Raw genomic sequence first — 14,667 nt, 5'->3', positions numbered from 1 at the left:
AACCTTCAAATGATGTGGCCTTGGAAAACCTTGATCTTAGGCTGCACTTTGCACTTCACACTGCAAAAAGATGATATTTGCCCTCAGAGCAGCTCATCATTCATGCTGGGGCCAACAATACACACGCCAAAGTATTTTCCATTCTTTTCATGAAGAGCCCCACCTCTCCCTCTCTAGCAACATTTCTAACACCTCATACCAACTTCTCAACAGAAGCTAGCATACTCACTCCCTTAACGCTGAAAGGAAAAACACATGCCCCAGTGGGAAAAAATTCCCCAGGCCATTCATTCACTTCAACACAAAGCTGCAGTTTTATTACCAGACAGTCCTGTCCCTTGTCTGCATTAAATAAACCAGAATACCAATTCTGTCAGCAGCAGTAACGTATTAGCAAATAACAGGATCCTAATGTAAACCTTGGGGCCTACAAAACTCTAAAGAGCAATTTGTAGTTTACCTGTAAGTTGTTTCTTGCCCATGTTTATACATACGCATAGGTACCTGAAAGGATTATGTTCATTTTGTGTTTCCACTTACATCCTCTTAGTTTCTTAGTTTCAGATTTCTAAACAAAGACTAGAATCTAAGTGCTGACTATGAGAGTTCATTTCTATCTTGCTGCTAAGTTTTTTTGCCCCCAAGACAACCAGCTGAGTAGCAAAATCTCAGCCCCTCCACAGAAACCCTATAGGTGCTCCACAGAGCTAGCTGGTGATGTAGGCATCAGACATTTCTCTCAAACCAACCAAGAATGGGATTACAGTAAATCACATTAGCCTAGAACTTATTTTTTTTTCCTGTAAAAGCAGGATTACAGCCTGAGATAAGGAACTTCCCACATTCCTGCACGCCAGCTGCATTCTTCCCGACTTCATTTGATTAACAGCTAATAGAATTACAATCCACAGACCTGGGGTTTTAGTGGATTATGCAGGAGGAGTTGCAGAAGGCGCTTGCTCAGCTGTAATTCCCAGCTTTGCACTACTGGAGTGGGACAGAAAGACCTTAAAATGACATTGAGAAGTACACTGAGGGAGCCCCAGCCTAAAGAAGTGGTCATCTACATTTTCTTGTCTATCTTATTTCCTGAAAATATCGCCCTAGAGCACATGTGCTTGATTTAAATTTTCGTCTTCAAAAGATACATGAAAATGGTTGAAAATCTTGGGTTTTTTCGAGAGAAGGGTGGAAAGATGATGGAAAAGTTTGATTTATATTCTGCAAAATGGAAATTGCTCATTTCAGACCAATAACTCACAGTGTTATGATGCATGCGATGATTTAGGCAACAATATTCATTGGAGTTAGCTTTATTATCACTATTTTTCACTTCTGAACATCTACCCAAACACCTGAATCAAAAGGCGTGCTCCATTCCCCAGCAACACCACACATGCAGCACAAGCCTACTCTATGGCTTTTAGAACTTCTGAGGGGAAAACATTACAAGTTTGAACTAAGATCCAGTGTGTAAGCCTCTGGAAAGAAATGGGGAAAAAAAAAAAAAAAAAAGACTTATTTCCTCTTTCAGTCAAGACATCTACAAATAAGTGCAGCAAAGAGAAACAAGAACTAGTTTGAACCGAGTTTTAGAGTCAACCTCAGCAGCAAATTTTAGTATTCACTCCTAAAACAAACACCATTAAAACAGACTTGGAAGAAAAGGCACTTTCTCTAAAATGCTGTTCTAAAAAAAACACCACATAAGCAGTAATTTAAGGAACCCAGTCTTAATGCACAAGCTTCTGCAAAGCATCACATACTGCTGAACAAATAAACAAAAAACTAAGATCAAAGAGTCAGAATGCCAAGACACTTGTACTGAAACAGAGCCAGGGGGATTAATGGGTTCTCAGGGGCACTAAACCCCCTGCACAGCCACCAAAGCCAACAGAGGTGCAGAGAAGCAGACTTCTGAGCACGTCTGTGCTGTTCAACAAGCCCAACGTGTGCAGGATGTGACAGGTTGAACACAACAGATTTCACCTCAAAATGGATCAGGAACTGCAACTGTTGGGCAGGACTTGGCTCCCAGTGGCTACCCTGGGGACTGCAGTCATCTCAGGAGTGCTCTTCCAAACTTGATACTACAGGAAGGCTTGCTTACCATGCTCAGACTTCCAGCTTCTTGTTTTCTCCTCCACATGACACATCAAAAAAGAAAGAAGCCCACAACCAGTGATAAACAACTTCACTCAATTAAGGGGAATGGGGGGAAGATAAGAAAATAAAATAAAAATCAGTGGCACTTTAAGAAACTCATTGACCTTCACTAAAAGTGAGTCTTCCAATATCCAACAAAAAGCCTCCAACTCAAAGAAGCAATGTCTATAGTGCTACACTTCTAGATATTATACCTACACAACAAGACAAAAGCTTAGGCCCAATCACATGGTGATCTGCTGCAGCTGAAGATACTAAGATCACAGAGGAACCGAGAGGTAATTTCTTGTTTTTCTTCCTTGGACTACCCCACGGGACAGAGCAGTGTCCAAGCCAAGAGCTGAAGAGCTATTCTTTGTCCCAATTCCAATATGAGACTCCACCAGAGACGAGATCAATAGTTGTTTGGTAGATATTTTACAACATTACAACAACACACTGTGAATCATCTGCTTCCAAGGAAGCCTCTAACACATACCTAAAGACAAACAATACTTAACCTCAATGATTCAGTGTTGGCCAAGATGATTAAAAAAAAAATCTGCTTGGCTGGAACTGGATTTCTTTCACCTCTCTGCAGGGAACTTGGAGAGTAGAAATTATCATAACAGGCCATAAAGGACACAGAACAAACTGGGAAATTTGAAAGGGCTCACTGCAGGAGCAAAGGCACAGTGAGATATTGCCTGTCAGTGCCTTTGAGTAGAGGGTAGGGACACAGGCAGGACAATACAAAGGCCACCTAGCTGTAGGACCTGTGGTTTAACAGAAGAATTAAACTGAAAAGACTTTGGAAGGAGTGCTATGACTACAACAGGATCCCAAGACAATCTTGGAGACCTCTTACGGTAGTCCAAGTACACTTTGCTGCAGCAGTCCTGAAGCAATGGCATGCAGAGTGCCGGAGTGTGGTCTGCAAACCACCACAGACTGAACACACAAAGGGCTGTGAAAACACACAGATGCTGTCCCCCTCCCCAAACCCACTGTTCATGGCATAAAACAAGCATTTCTTTTATTATAGCAGGAACCCACTTTTCCCCCAACCCTCCCTCCTTGAAGAGTGAAGATGGTCTGACTGCACAGAGTCATGGTATCAGGGTGTTATCACAGTGAAAAGCCACGATGGAGGACCCATTAAATCCCTGCCTTTTCTGGTGAAGCTCTGGGAAGAGCATCACTGCAGTCATCAAGTCTGTGGCCACACAGCATTTGTGCATTGCAAATGCAACCTTTGGTATTAAACAAAAGAAAGAGAAGGGAATGAAATGAACACAGTGATCAAATACAGATCCCAAATGAAGAAAATGGCCGCACTGCGCCAGTTGGGTTTGGGCTGGAAGGGTAGAACAGCTTTGTAGGCTGAGCACTTGAAACCATGACCTCTTGTACTCCACCCAAGGAGGCAGCAGCAAATCCACACGGGTTATTGCCATCTATTCCAGGCAGCCATCCCGAACACAAACTCCACTTAGTGAATGCAACTGGCCAAGTGGGAACTGAGTCTTACAAGTCACTTTCCTCTTCCTGCTTCATTTTTAGCTTAATTAAGAAACAACAAAAAGCACAATTCACCTGGAGCTGGAGTTGCCCAGGAAGACTTCCTGGATTTTAGAGCATCGTGTTCAACAGAGAGTCTTACTAGAGATGTAGCACAACACAGAATTGACTGACCAGTCCTTAGAATCACAAAACATATTTCCTCCTCATATACTTCACAGGACTCATCACTGGGATAACTGTGCTTTGCAGCTCTGCTTCCTTTCAAGGCCGATACAAGCATGTTTCATCTGATCACACTGATGCACTGGAAGAGGCCCACCCTCAGGGGCAAAGCCCTGTCACATTTCTTTATGGCACGCACCTTCCTGAGCAATGCAATGCAGCTGTATCCCAGGCAAAGGAGCAAGATGGAGTGTCCACCAAACGCTGATGGTGCCTCCTCTATATTTGGGAACTGAGACCTAGTGAGCTCCTCAGACAGCACTCCTCCTCAGCCACAGGCCAATAGCACAAGGCAGCACGGAGGATGGATTTCCTACTTGCCTCTTAGAGAATCATGTGCATGCAATTCAGACAACATTAGAACACCAGAGCACATGATTTACCCTTTTTCCTCTCCTCTCCCCATTAGTTCTAAGAAATCAGAGACCACATAGGAAAAGCCAAGCACACAAAAGCAGGAAAAATCGTGTCGTCCAAGCACACAGCTTTGAACTCAGGACATATTTTCCACATGCATATCACACCCTCTCACCAAAGCTCATCCTCACTGCCTCAGTTTCTTTATCTGAGAAAGCAGAACATTTGCACATGTACATTTTTCTCAAAGGTTATTCTAAAATTATTATTTGCAAGGCACTCAGCAAATTAGAGGCATTACATAAATATTAAATGTTATGGTATAAGCTCTTACACAGAGAGAGGGATTTCTGAAGCTCTTACAACTACCATGAGGTTCCCGTAGGCTGTTTTTTATGGGTCCAGGTTTAAATAAGTTTGGCAATGTATATTAAAGTTAAGATTACATTATGCATAAAAGAATAATTCATTTGCAGGAAGAGCATTCAGCCTACTTTAGGTACACAAATGGGATTTGAATTTTTAGCTCATCCATCAGGTCCTACCCAGCCGTGTGTTGTGTTCTGAACTACAGAAAGAATAAAGGAACATAATTTTATCCAGATGTGGAGAAGAGCAAACAAAATTTTAAAAAGTTTAAAGGAAAGTAATTCATTATTTTTGTGTATTTAACCCAAAGAAAAAAGACAAACAGAACAAGACAAAAAAAGGCATTCCTCTTTCTGGGCATGTTATGCCTCTGATATCTATACCAAACAGAGCACAGACAAAAACCTGTTTACATGCAGGGATGAGTCATGCTCCCAGCTGATGGTTCCAAAACAGGCTCCCGGTAAGGAAAACCTAACCTGCAACTCACAGGAGCCAACCGCAGAGCTTTCGCCTGTTAGCAGCAGGCAATGGGATCAGGATAAGAGATGAAGAGCAGCAAGACCTGTGCTGACCTCCAGCACTGACACACTGTCCGACTCAGGACAAGCAATTCCTCTGCTTTGGTTTATCCCACCTCCCAGCTGCAAGAAGCTTTTACCTGCCTTGAATTTCATATGGAAAACTATCACTTTGTTACCCTAGCCCTGACAATGAACAAGTTTTATCTTGATTGTGACAACCTAAAACGTAGGATGGCCAAAAAACCCCTCAAACAATTTCAGTAAAAAGCATTCACACAGTCCCTCACGTACACTCATTGCCTATAAACTAACACAGCACAAGAAGACATGATGCAACATCATCAGCCTTACAAAACAACTGGTACTTAGAGTGGAAAAAAATCCGTAAGCTTCCTTTCTCCCTTCTTCATTCTCAACTTAAGGTATTGCTATAACAATGCACCTTAGTTACAAGGCTGCAGTAGGACACAGCTGTAATATCTCACCTACGACTCTGTACCCATTATGGGTCAGCACACAGAGAAAATGTAATTGCTGCTGCATGCCTGCAGAGCAGGGAAACCACAGCATCGCTAGACTTCTGAAATGTAACATTATGGAAAAAAGAGCCTGGACTTTGTGGCTCATCAAGCAAAAGGCACTGCTGGGGTAACAAACTGATTTTATAAAGCCAAGACACACACACACCACAAAAGCCTACTTTCTGCTTACCTATTATAACTTGGAGCTGTGCAGATATCTAGAGCATAATTCAGAGATTAAAGAAGAAAAGCTAAACAAGCCTTTGCATAAGAAAGCACAGACAACATGACTGAGCCTCCTTCCAAGTTTCACTTAATCCTGTGTTTAAAGTGCTTTTAATAGTGTTCTTTGACAGCCTCCAAATGGACCTTAGGAAGGTAAGAATAGAGAACAGAGAGAATAGCAAGTGATACAGAAAAAGCAAATTAGAGTCCATCAAAGGACTCATTATTTAGAACAGCAATTGCTGCACTGAGTTCTGGACAACCACATATGAACATTCACATACAAAACAGATGAAGAATGTGGCTGAAGTTTTGCTTTCCTTACACAAAATGTCATTTGTTACAGTTTCTCTGTAACTTCACCAGAACAAGGCAGACCATTTCTTTGTCAATTGCCAATCTTGGATCAATCATTTTGCACGCCACACGTAGTCAGGCAGGAGGGAAGACTGCTCCATCCCATTCATGCTCTGCTTTCAAGGAAGGAACAAGATAGACAGACAGAAAGGTGAAAAGCAACGATACGGGCAGAGCTCAGACATGGGTGAATGCTATCTAAGCCACCTAATGCTACACACTCCATCCCTACTGCTGCCTATACGCTTTCAGAGTTCAGCACTGAGGCTGATAGCAGCTTAGCAGAAGCTCTGCAAGGTTGTAACACTAAGAATCAGCACAGAAAGCAGCTACAGAAGTATTCCTCGTGGCAGCAGGGCAATCCAAGCAGCAGCTCAGCAAGCAGCTCATGGTGCAGCCCCACAGCCCTGGAGCACAGGTGCCTGCAGAGGGCAGGGAGCAAACGCGGTGTCAGGCAGCATTCTCCCCCTCCTCAACTGAAATAAATCACTTCTCAGCAAGTAGCAAGCCTCAGCCTCCTTACCCCCCCACCCCCCCACCCCCCCCCCCCCAGGATTAAAGGCAGACTTAAAGGAATGTTTACTAACAGACTGCTCTCTCCCTCAGCCATTCCTAATACTTACCAGCTAACCACATTCTGCAGATACGCTAGGGATGCCCTTGATTCAAAAAGTATTCCTAAGCAAAAGGATACCTGTAAGGACAATCAAAAAGCTTGCTAGATGTAGGACGCAATGCTCATTTTGCTTCTACCCAGTTTGCTGGCCACTAGAAGAGCGCCTGTGGCATAAGAGCATCTTTCTTTGAAACATCTACCAACAGCCTTTCGCCACTCTGTAGAACGGGATGAACTGGGCTTCAGTGTCTCAAGTCTTCCACGCAATAACAGGAGGCAGGACAGATGTTCCAACAGACAGCTTTCGGTTTGCTCACTAAGCAAAGCCAAATCCCTGTGGGATTCCTACTGAAATTTCAGGAAGTGGTGATGTTTTATCCCAGCACCAAGTATGCTTCTGAAGATTTCATTTGCCTGCTACATGCTTTGCATAACGATTATACCACTGAAAGAGTGAAAGCTAATAATAAAAATTAAATGCTAATTTACATTTGACTGCATAATACCACAAAGATAATTTTTTTTTTGAAATTTCTTACTTAAAATACGACATGGATGAGCAACATTGCAAAAATATCTATTACGAAGAAGTTCAGTACAAGCTAAGCAAGAAAATGGGGAGGAGGAGAAGGAGCAGGGCTTGCTCTGGAGGGACAGGGCTGGTGAATAGGCATGTGCCACAGATGCAAAGGAAGAGAAGTAAACAACAGGATGAGCTTTTCTACATAAGGTGGGAAGGAACCCCTGTCCTTAGGAACCAAAAGTACAAAAGAAAGTCCCTCGAAAAAATGACCTACTTTGTGGACTCAGACTGCTTTAGTCACAGCACAGGAACCAGTTCTCATCCTGAAGTGCCTTCTGATCTGTTCTCTGGACAGAGCCTCCTCCCAAAGACAGTAGGGCAAGCACCAGTGCTGGGCATGGAGCATAAATCCTCCACTTCCAATCCTACTGTGTGCATGGCTGGCAAACACAAAACAAAGGCAGAACATGCTCTCTCCAGGATGAAATCCCCATCTTTTAAGCCTACAACAAACCTCTCCTTAACTTCAAGGTGTCACTGCTCAGAGCACCTGCTGCCAACAGCCTGATGCAACACAGCAAACCACTGCCCCAGGCCCATGCCACAAGCCACTGGTGAGGATATCAACCCTTAGTACTCCTGCAAGTGCTCATTTGCATTGCACTAAGAGGCAAACTGCTCTGCTAGTTTCCATAATATAGATGCTAACACAATGCTAAGTGATGGTATACAAGTACTTCCTCCCCCACATTCCACTAGCAAACAAACTTAAAAATACGTAAAAGAATCATCTGACCTTCCTGCTATTTTCCCTTTTCTCTATTTAATTCAAAGGCATTCCAAAAGGAAAACTGATACTTAGAAAATATACCTCTGAGTAACTCCTGCAATTATTTTCAGATAGCCTGGGAACAGCTCAAGAGGAGGGGAGAAAAAAATGTCAAATTTGGCAAAACCCAATTTTGCCCCTATCTCCTTCTTATTCTTTGCATGCTATGACTGTGGCACAGACTTTGGCTGGCAACGTAATGTTGGCAGTACTGCTTCCTTCTTCACTCCAGCGCCATGGGCATTTTGACATCTTCTGGTTGCAACCAAAGCCCACAGTGGGGAGCAGACGGATGTGACTGGGAACAGCCTGACAGCACTTTTGATAGCAAAGAAGTCAATGCTGAAGTCAGTTACTACAACCAGGGCTGTACAGGAGAGGATGAGACAAGAAAAGGGAAACAACCAGGTGATAAAAGCAAAGGCTGATCTCTTTTCACACGGATAGCAATTGGAATGGAGGCCAGTAACTTAGTTACACCTCCCAGTTCACTCAATTGCTCAGAGGTCATCAGAACACCTGTATGAGAACAGTCCTGGCACCCTCATGGACTGCCCAGGGTGCAGGCAGTAGAGCTGCACACACCTGGGCCCACAGCCACAGCCACCCACCAAGAGCCACCACTCCACACACAAGCTAAGAATAGCAGCACTTATTGCTTTGGTAAAGAACTGCATTTGAGGCTCTATTATAGCAGCAGAACAATTAGAGCTTACTTTTAAACATTTAAACTCAGAGTTCCTAGGGAATTTGCTCAGTAACATATTCAGTTCTAATGATCTGAGGAGAACAGTCTGATTTGAACTTCTGTAAGTCTCCCCTCTTATTTGAGTGTCCCCAGTGATGCAGCAACTCATACGAACCTTTTAAATAAGGCTAGCAATCACTCATCAGCACCTCACTGCAGTTTTTGCAGGAGCTTTGTTAAGAATTCACATATGCCCAAAGAGACGGTGCCCACACAGACCAGCTTGGACGAGCTGAGCCAGTGAACTTCGGTACGATGCCAGCTGGAGTGACACGGAGGGCCAGGAACGGCCAAGACGTGGAGACAGCAGCAGAGAGAAGCCACATCCTCAGACCTGCTCCCAGCATCGGGGGGGCGGGGGGAGGGGGGAGTCAGGTGCAAGGACGTGTGCTGCCCTGCAGCTGCTCCGCTGCCAAGGGGGTAAGGAGGCACGGCCAAACGCTGCCCTGAGTCCGAGGCTGTTCGTGTTTAGGACTACTACCTGGTCCCGACCAATGCGGTCGAGGCTCGCAAAGGTGCCCCCAGCCCGCCCGCGCTCACGGGCAGGGGGAAGCAGTTACGCACGCACCGAGCCGAGGTTCGCCACCAACGGATTTCTGTCCCCGAGCCACAAGCGAGCGCAGTCGCTCCCGGCGGTTCCCCATCTCCGCCGCAGCCCCGGTACCAAAAGTCGCCACCCCCAGCCCTCCCGCAGCCGCCGCTCTCCCATCCGCTCCGCGTCTCCCACACGCCCAGGTACGGAGCCGCGGCCGAGACCTCCGCACAGCACCGCGGGAGCTCCCTCCGCCCCGCAGGCCCGGGACGGCTCCGCCAGGGCACGGCCGATAGGCGCCGAGCGGGACGCCGAGCCGCGGGGCTGCGGAGGCGGAGGAAGGGCCGAAGGGAAGGGCTCCACCTGCCCGCAGCCGTACTCACTCCGCGTAGCCCGTGGTCCAGGGCAGGCGCCGCGTCTCCTTGCTGAGGATGAGGATGGGGCGGGCGATGTGGTCGGCGGAGCACTCAACCTCGTCCGGGGACAGTCCCAGGAACTCGGGTCTCCCGTAGGGGAAGCGCAGCGGCAGGTCCGCGCCGCCGCCGTGCTCGGCGCCCGCGCTGCCAGCCATGATGCCGCCCATGAAATTGGCCACGGCGGACTTCACCCGCGTGAGCATAGTACCGCCGCCGCGCAGCGCGGGGAGCGGCGGACCGGCGGCGGCCCCGCCGAGCTTCCGCAACGGGGGCCGGGCCGGGCTGGGCCGGGGCGCGCGGGCTCAGCGTGCGCGGGGCCGCGGGCTCATTGCGGCAGCAGCAGGTCCCCCCCCCCCCCTCCCGGCGCGGCGCCGGCTGAACTCAGCCCGGCGGCGGCTGCTGAGTCATGTGACAGCGCGGCGGGATGCGCCCGGGCGCTTCCTGCTCCTCCTGCGGCGCCCGCGGGCTCCGGGCGCACGCCGGGCACGGGCCGCCCCCACCCTCCTCCCGCCCGCCTCCCGTGGCGGGGGCGGCCCGCGGCAGGTGCGCGGCGGGCGGGGCCGCTCTGCTGCCGGCGGCGGCGCGCAGGGGCCGAGGGCGGGGACGGGCGGGCGGACTGTTACCTGCAGGCTAAGCGCCTCCGTCCCCTCCCTAAACACGCTGAGGTGATTTTTCTGGAGAAAGGCTTCGCTGTGAAAAAGGTGTGTGTGGGTGGAACGAGGCCTAAAGCGAGTCCTGCAGCCGCCCGCCGGCAGGTCCCCATCCCGTCCCCGGGGTTCGCGTCTGCAAGGATGCTGTGCAGCCCCCGGGACTATCTCGTGCGCAGCCAGGTGCTCGGGATGCTGTCGCAAGAGAATACTCGCATAAAGGGCAAGCCTGGACGTTTTCAACTGTGAGAGGACACAGAAGTTGTAAGCCCTTCTTGCTTAGCTGTGCCCTATTGACAACATCGTGTTTGTTCACCTAACCCCTAGCAGACCTGCTGCCAGCGGAGGCCACCCAAATGTATGGAAAAGTTGCAGGGTTGGGTGTGCCAAGCTTTGGGAAATCAGGGCAAGAAGGCAGCAAGAGCATTCAGAAAGTCTGTCCCCTGCAGCGTGGCTGCATATGTGCCCCATTACATCACAGTGCTCTTGAGAGCTGTAAGTGATCCCAAGGCAGTGCGACCTGCGAGCTGAGATGCAGTAGGCACAGCTGGCTGTGAGGGTGGCACCGCAGTGGTGCTGAGCAGGGAGATGAAGGTTTGTCACAGCAGGGCTGGTGGGAGGATCAGCTGCTGCCACGTCGGCTCCTGCCAGAACCAGCCTGTACATGCCGAGTGCAGGCACAGGGTGGGGGCTGAGCTCTGTGACTTCCTTCCATCGCTGGTTATTAATCAACATCCCGATAGCTGAGTTTCAGTGGGGTCCCGATGCTTTGTGTATGGACATGAGGAGAGCAAGGCTACAATAATTCCCAGCCTCTGCAACAGAGCTGTCTGTGAATGAATTTAAAGAACCAGGAGGAGACCAGTGAACACGGATACGACCAATGTGTCCCATGCTACTTGAAGGAGAGTTGGACAAATATTCACTCCAAATGAATCATCAAAGATACACATGTTGGTTTGGGAGGCTGGAGGCTATGTTTCAGATCTCTGCTTTAGCAGTTTCTAAGACTGAGTGATATTCTGAGGAAAAATAAATCTCTCCTAGATAAAAAAAATGCTTGACATTAATAACTCAAACTTTCTGTTTGTTTTGCTTTGTTTCCTGGTTATATTGCAGTACTTTACTTTAAAATAAAAGAAATAAGAAAAAAACTAAAGACTTGTTAAAATGTGGTTGGGACCCTTTATCTGGGGGCTGTAACAGGCAGCTATTCATCCTCATCCATATGTTACAGAGGAAGGCAACTCTGAGGTGACCAGAAGCCCTTGGGCTGCTCTCTTAACTGGCCAGTGCCCAGTCCAGCTCCCTGCCAGGCCCTCATGCCTGAGGATAACCTCTTTCATGTCTGCTGGATGGTTTTCCCTAGTGCAATCCAGACTGTTGTCTGAGGGAGGCAGGAGTGACAAGAAGGACATGAGCAGAACTGAATATGTGCCCTGAGGAGGATCCTAATTTCTGTGTAAAAGTATAGCTCCTTTCAGCTTATCACACATACTCCTGGATAAGCTGTGCCAGCTGACTGAATTATGCAGTATGTTAACCCATGACCTCGACAAATACCACTGACAAGAGCTCCAGGAGGATGAGAGTTTGTACTCCTGCCCCACCTGCGGTCACTGTTTTGTGCAAAATGTGAGGGAGAAATGCAAGGGAATATATATGGGCTTGTTAGAGTTTAACTGATTAACTCTGCAAGATGACAAGGAAAAGCTCAGGTGAGACATATGGGGAGACAGCTTAACAGCTCACCACTCAAAACAGATCTGTATGCTGCTTGAAATTCTGCGGCTGTTTACCTCTGACATGAGAATGCCGTGCGGATGAAGCAGATACAGTGTGACCTTTTCATCCTGAGCGTGTAAAGATGCTTGGGTTTCATTTCTCTTTGAGGAAAGAGGATGCCGTTGCTTCACTTCTGAGCCCAAGGTGAAGCCCCACTGCTGGCAAGAAGTGGGCCCTGCCACACCTGGGAAGCTTTCAGTATCCATGGATGCAGGTAGCACAGCCCTTCTGGGTGCTTGTTAAAGGACTGTAACAAACTTGGCTTTAAAAGCCAAAAACATTTGTGATAGTTTCCACATGGGCTTTGGTTCTGGCTTTGAGTGTATGGAGTGCTTGAGAAGGAGATATACCGAGTGAGGGCTAATGAAGATGAGTTGAGTCAATGTGTTTACATGTTTCTGATGATACAGAATGTGTTTATTTTACAGAACATGCAGTACTTGAGGCACTGTCTTGTGAATGGCACCCAACTATGCAAGCCATTGAATATAGAATCATAGAATTGCTCAGGTTGGAAAAGATCTTAAAGATCATCAAGTCCAACCACAACCTAACCATACTACCTAACAACCGTCTGTTGAATCATGTCTCTGAGCACCACATCCAAAGAGTTTTTAAACACATCCAGGGATGGTGACTCAACCACCTCCCTGGGGAGCCTATTCCAGTGCTTAACCAGCCTTTCTGTAAAGAAGTTTTTCCTGATATCCAATGCAAGCCTTCCCTGGCGCAACTTGAGGCCATATGTTCATGTTTCTAATGAAGAAAGGACTATGGAACTTATTCCAGCAGTGTGATTCTTCTTTGCTTGTACATTGTTTATGCCTAATGTTGCTTGCTTGCTTTAGTTTTTGTTTACTGTGCTTTTTATGCTGTGATTAAAAACAATGGGAAAACTCCCAGGGACTTCTCAAATACTCTGAAAGCAGAAATAGGTCTGATGTGAGATAAAGCATTTCTGTTGGCAAGAACTTCTGTATTGTTGGTATTATTACCTTTGTACAGAGTTATCCACAGGTGTAAACTATGCTGCTGGCTTACTTCCGAGCATGTGTCAGAAAAGGTGTCTGACATTCAGCAGGAAAAAAACAGTTTGTTTTTTGATATATTTTTTTTATTATTATTATTTTTTTCAGGTAATCCATCAAATGAAAAAAACTTGAAGCTTTATTTTTGCACGTGACTCTGCTTAGGACGATCACTGTGTCATGTATTGATAAATGAAATTATTCTTACCTCTTAAAAAGTACCGTGCAACCCTTAATCAGCCTGAGGAAGCACTTTACCCCTGGAGAATGACCCTGCAGAACCACACAATGCCTGAGGCATCACTGATATGGAGGTGAAAATGCCTCTTAAGCCTCTTATTAAGACATCAGTCCCACTCTTGGCAGGTCACAAGCAAGAGCACCAAGTAAATTTAAAAATAAATAGCAGTACTTGGAGTGATGTATTTCCTCTGCCATAGTTGATTTCTACTCCATCATCCTCTAGTCAATATTTATGTCACACTTGATATTTCCATTTGAGAGATGTCTGGGGCTGAAGGTCAGAGAGTGTCTCCATCAGAACATGGTCAGTGTGATGGTCCCACAGCTTTGAGACCCGACCCAGTCCCCACAGAACACAACACGGGAAGTCCTGCTGAAGGCCGAACAAATTCTCAAAATGGCATCAGGGCCAAAACTACAAGTATCTTATTCTTAAGCACAAAGCATAGGTCAAATTCTTAGTTTTCCGTTGCTGCCTTAACTACAGTGTGACCAAAAACAGTATGTATTTATGCTTGCCAAGCAGCAGCAGCTGTAGCTGGGCTCACCTTTCACAGCATGGTGTGTTTCACCTGCAGGTCCATCTCTGAGTACCACTCATCTCAAGAGACTTGCCAGAGGTCAGAGTGGGTTGTAGGGATGAAGAGGATAAGTAAACATCCAAAGTTTCTTTTAGACTGGGGACAAAGTAGGGATAAAGCTGTCAAATGCATGAGTTTTCTGCTGGCAGGCAACGTGGTTGTGCCAGTGGCCCTAGCACATAGGAATTTGAGCATGCAAGTGTAGATCTCAGTCATTGCCCTTCCCTTACTCAAAACTAGGCTGTGTAGTTGTGTGGTGAAAACATTCATGCCAGAAAAGTGTCTTCATGTCTCTTCTCATGATGGAGAGCTAATAAATGCAAACTTCTGGGCTGTGTGAAAGCAGCCCTGGTTTAGATATTTGGGCAGGAAAAAGGCCCTGAAGAGGGGTCTTAATTGACAGATGATCACAGTAAATCACAGACCTTCTAAGGCTTACAATCTGTATAAATATAAATACATGCTTCAATATAAG

At 46.8% G+C, this 14,667-nt stretch overlaps 1 protein-coding gene across 1 annotated transcript in view; it reads right to left on the bottom strand.

Moving 5' to 3' along the window:
- Positions 1-10,111, bottom strand: part of PPM1H (protein phosphatase, Mg2+/Mn2+ dependent 1H) — a gene marked incomplete at both ends in the record, with an annotated part of 128,482 nt that extends 118,371 nt beyond the window's left edge. Inside the window, one exon of the mRNA XM_079544213.1 lies at positions 9,876-10,111. Within this exon, the coding sequence (XP_079400339.1) occupies positions 9,876-10,111 (236 nt within the window). The remainder of the gene's footprint in view (positions 1-9,875) is intronic.
- Positions 10,112-14,667: the final 4,556 nt, after the last annotated feature.

The sequence above is a fragment of the Tetrao urogallus genome, assembly GCF_951394365.1.
Source record: "Tetrao urogallus genome assembly, chromosome: 1".
Lineage (NCBI taxonomy): Eukaryota > Metazoa > Chordata > Aves > Galliformes > Phasianidae > Tetrao > Tetrao urogallus.
Note: the sequence above shows the minus strand (reverse complement) of the source record. Positions and strands in the feature narration are given on the sequence as shown.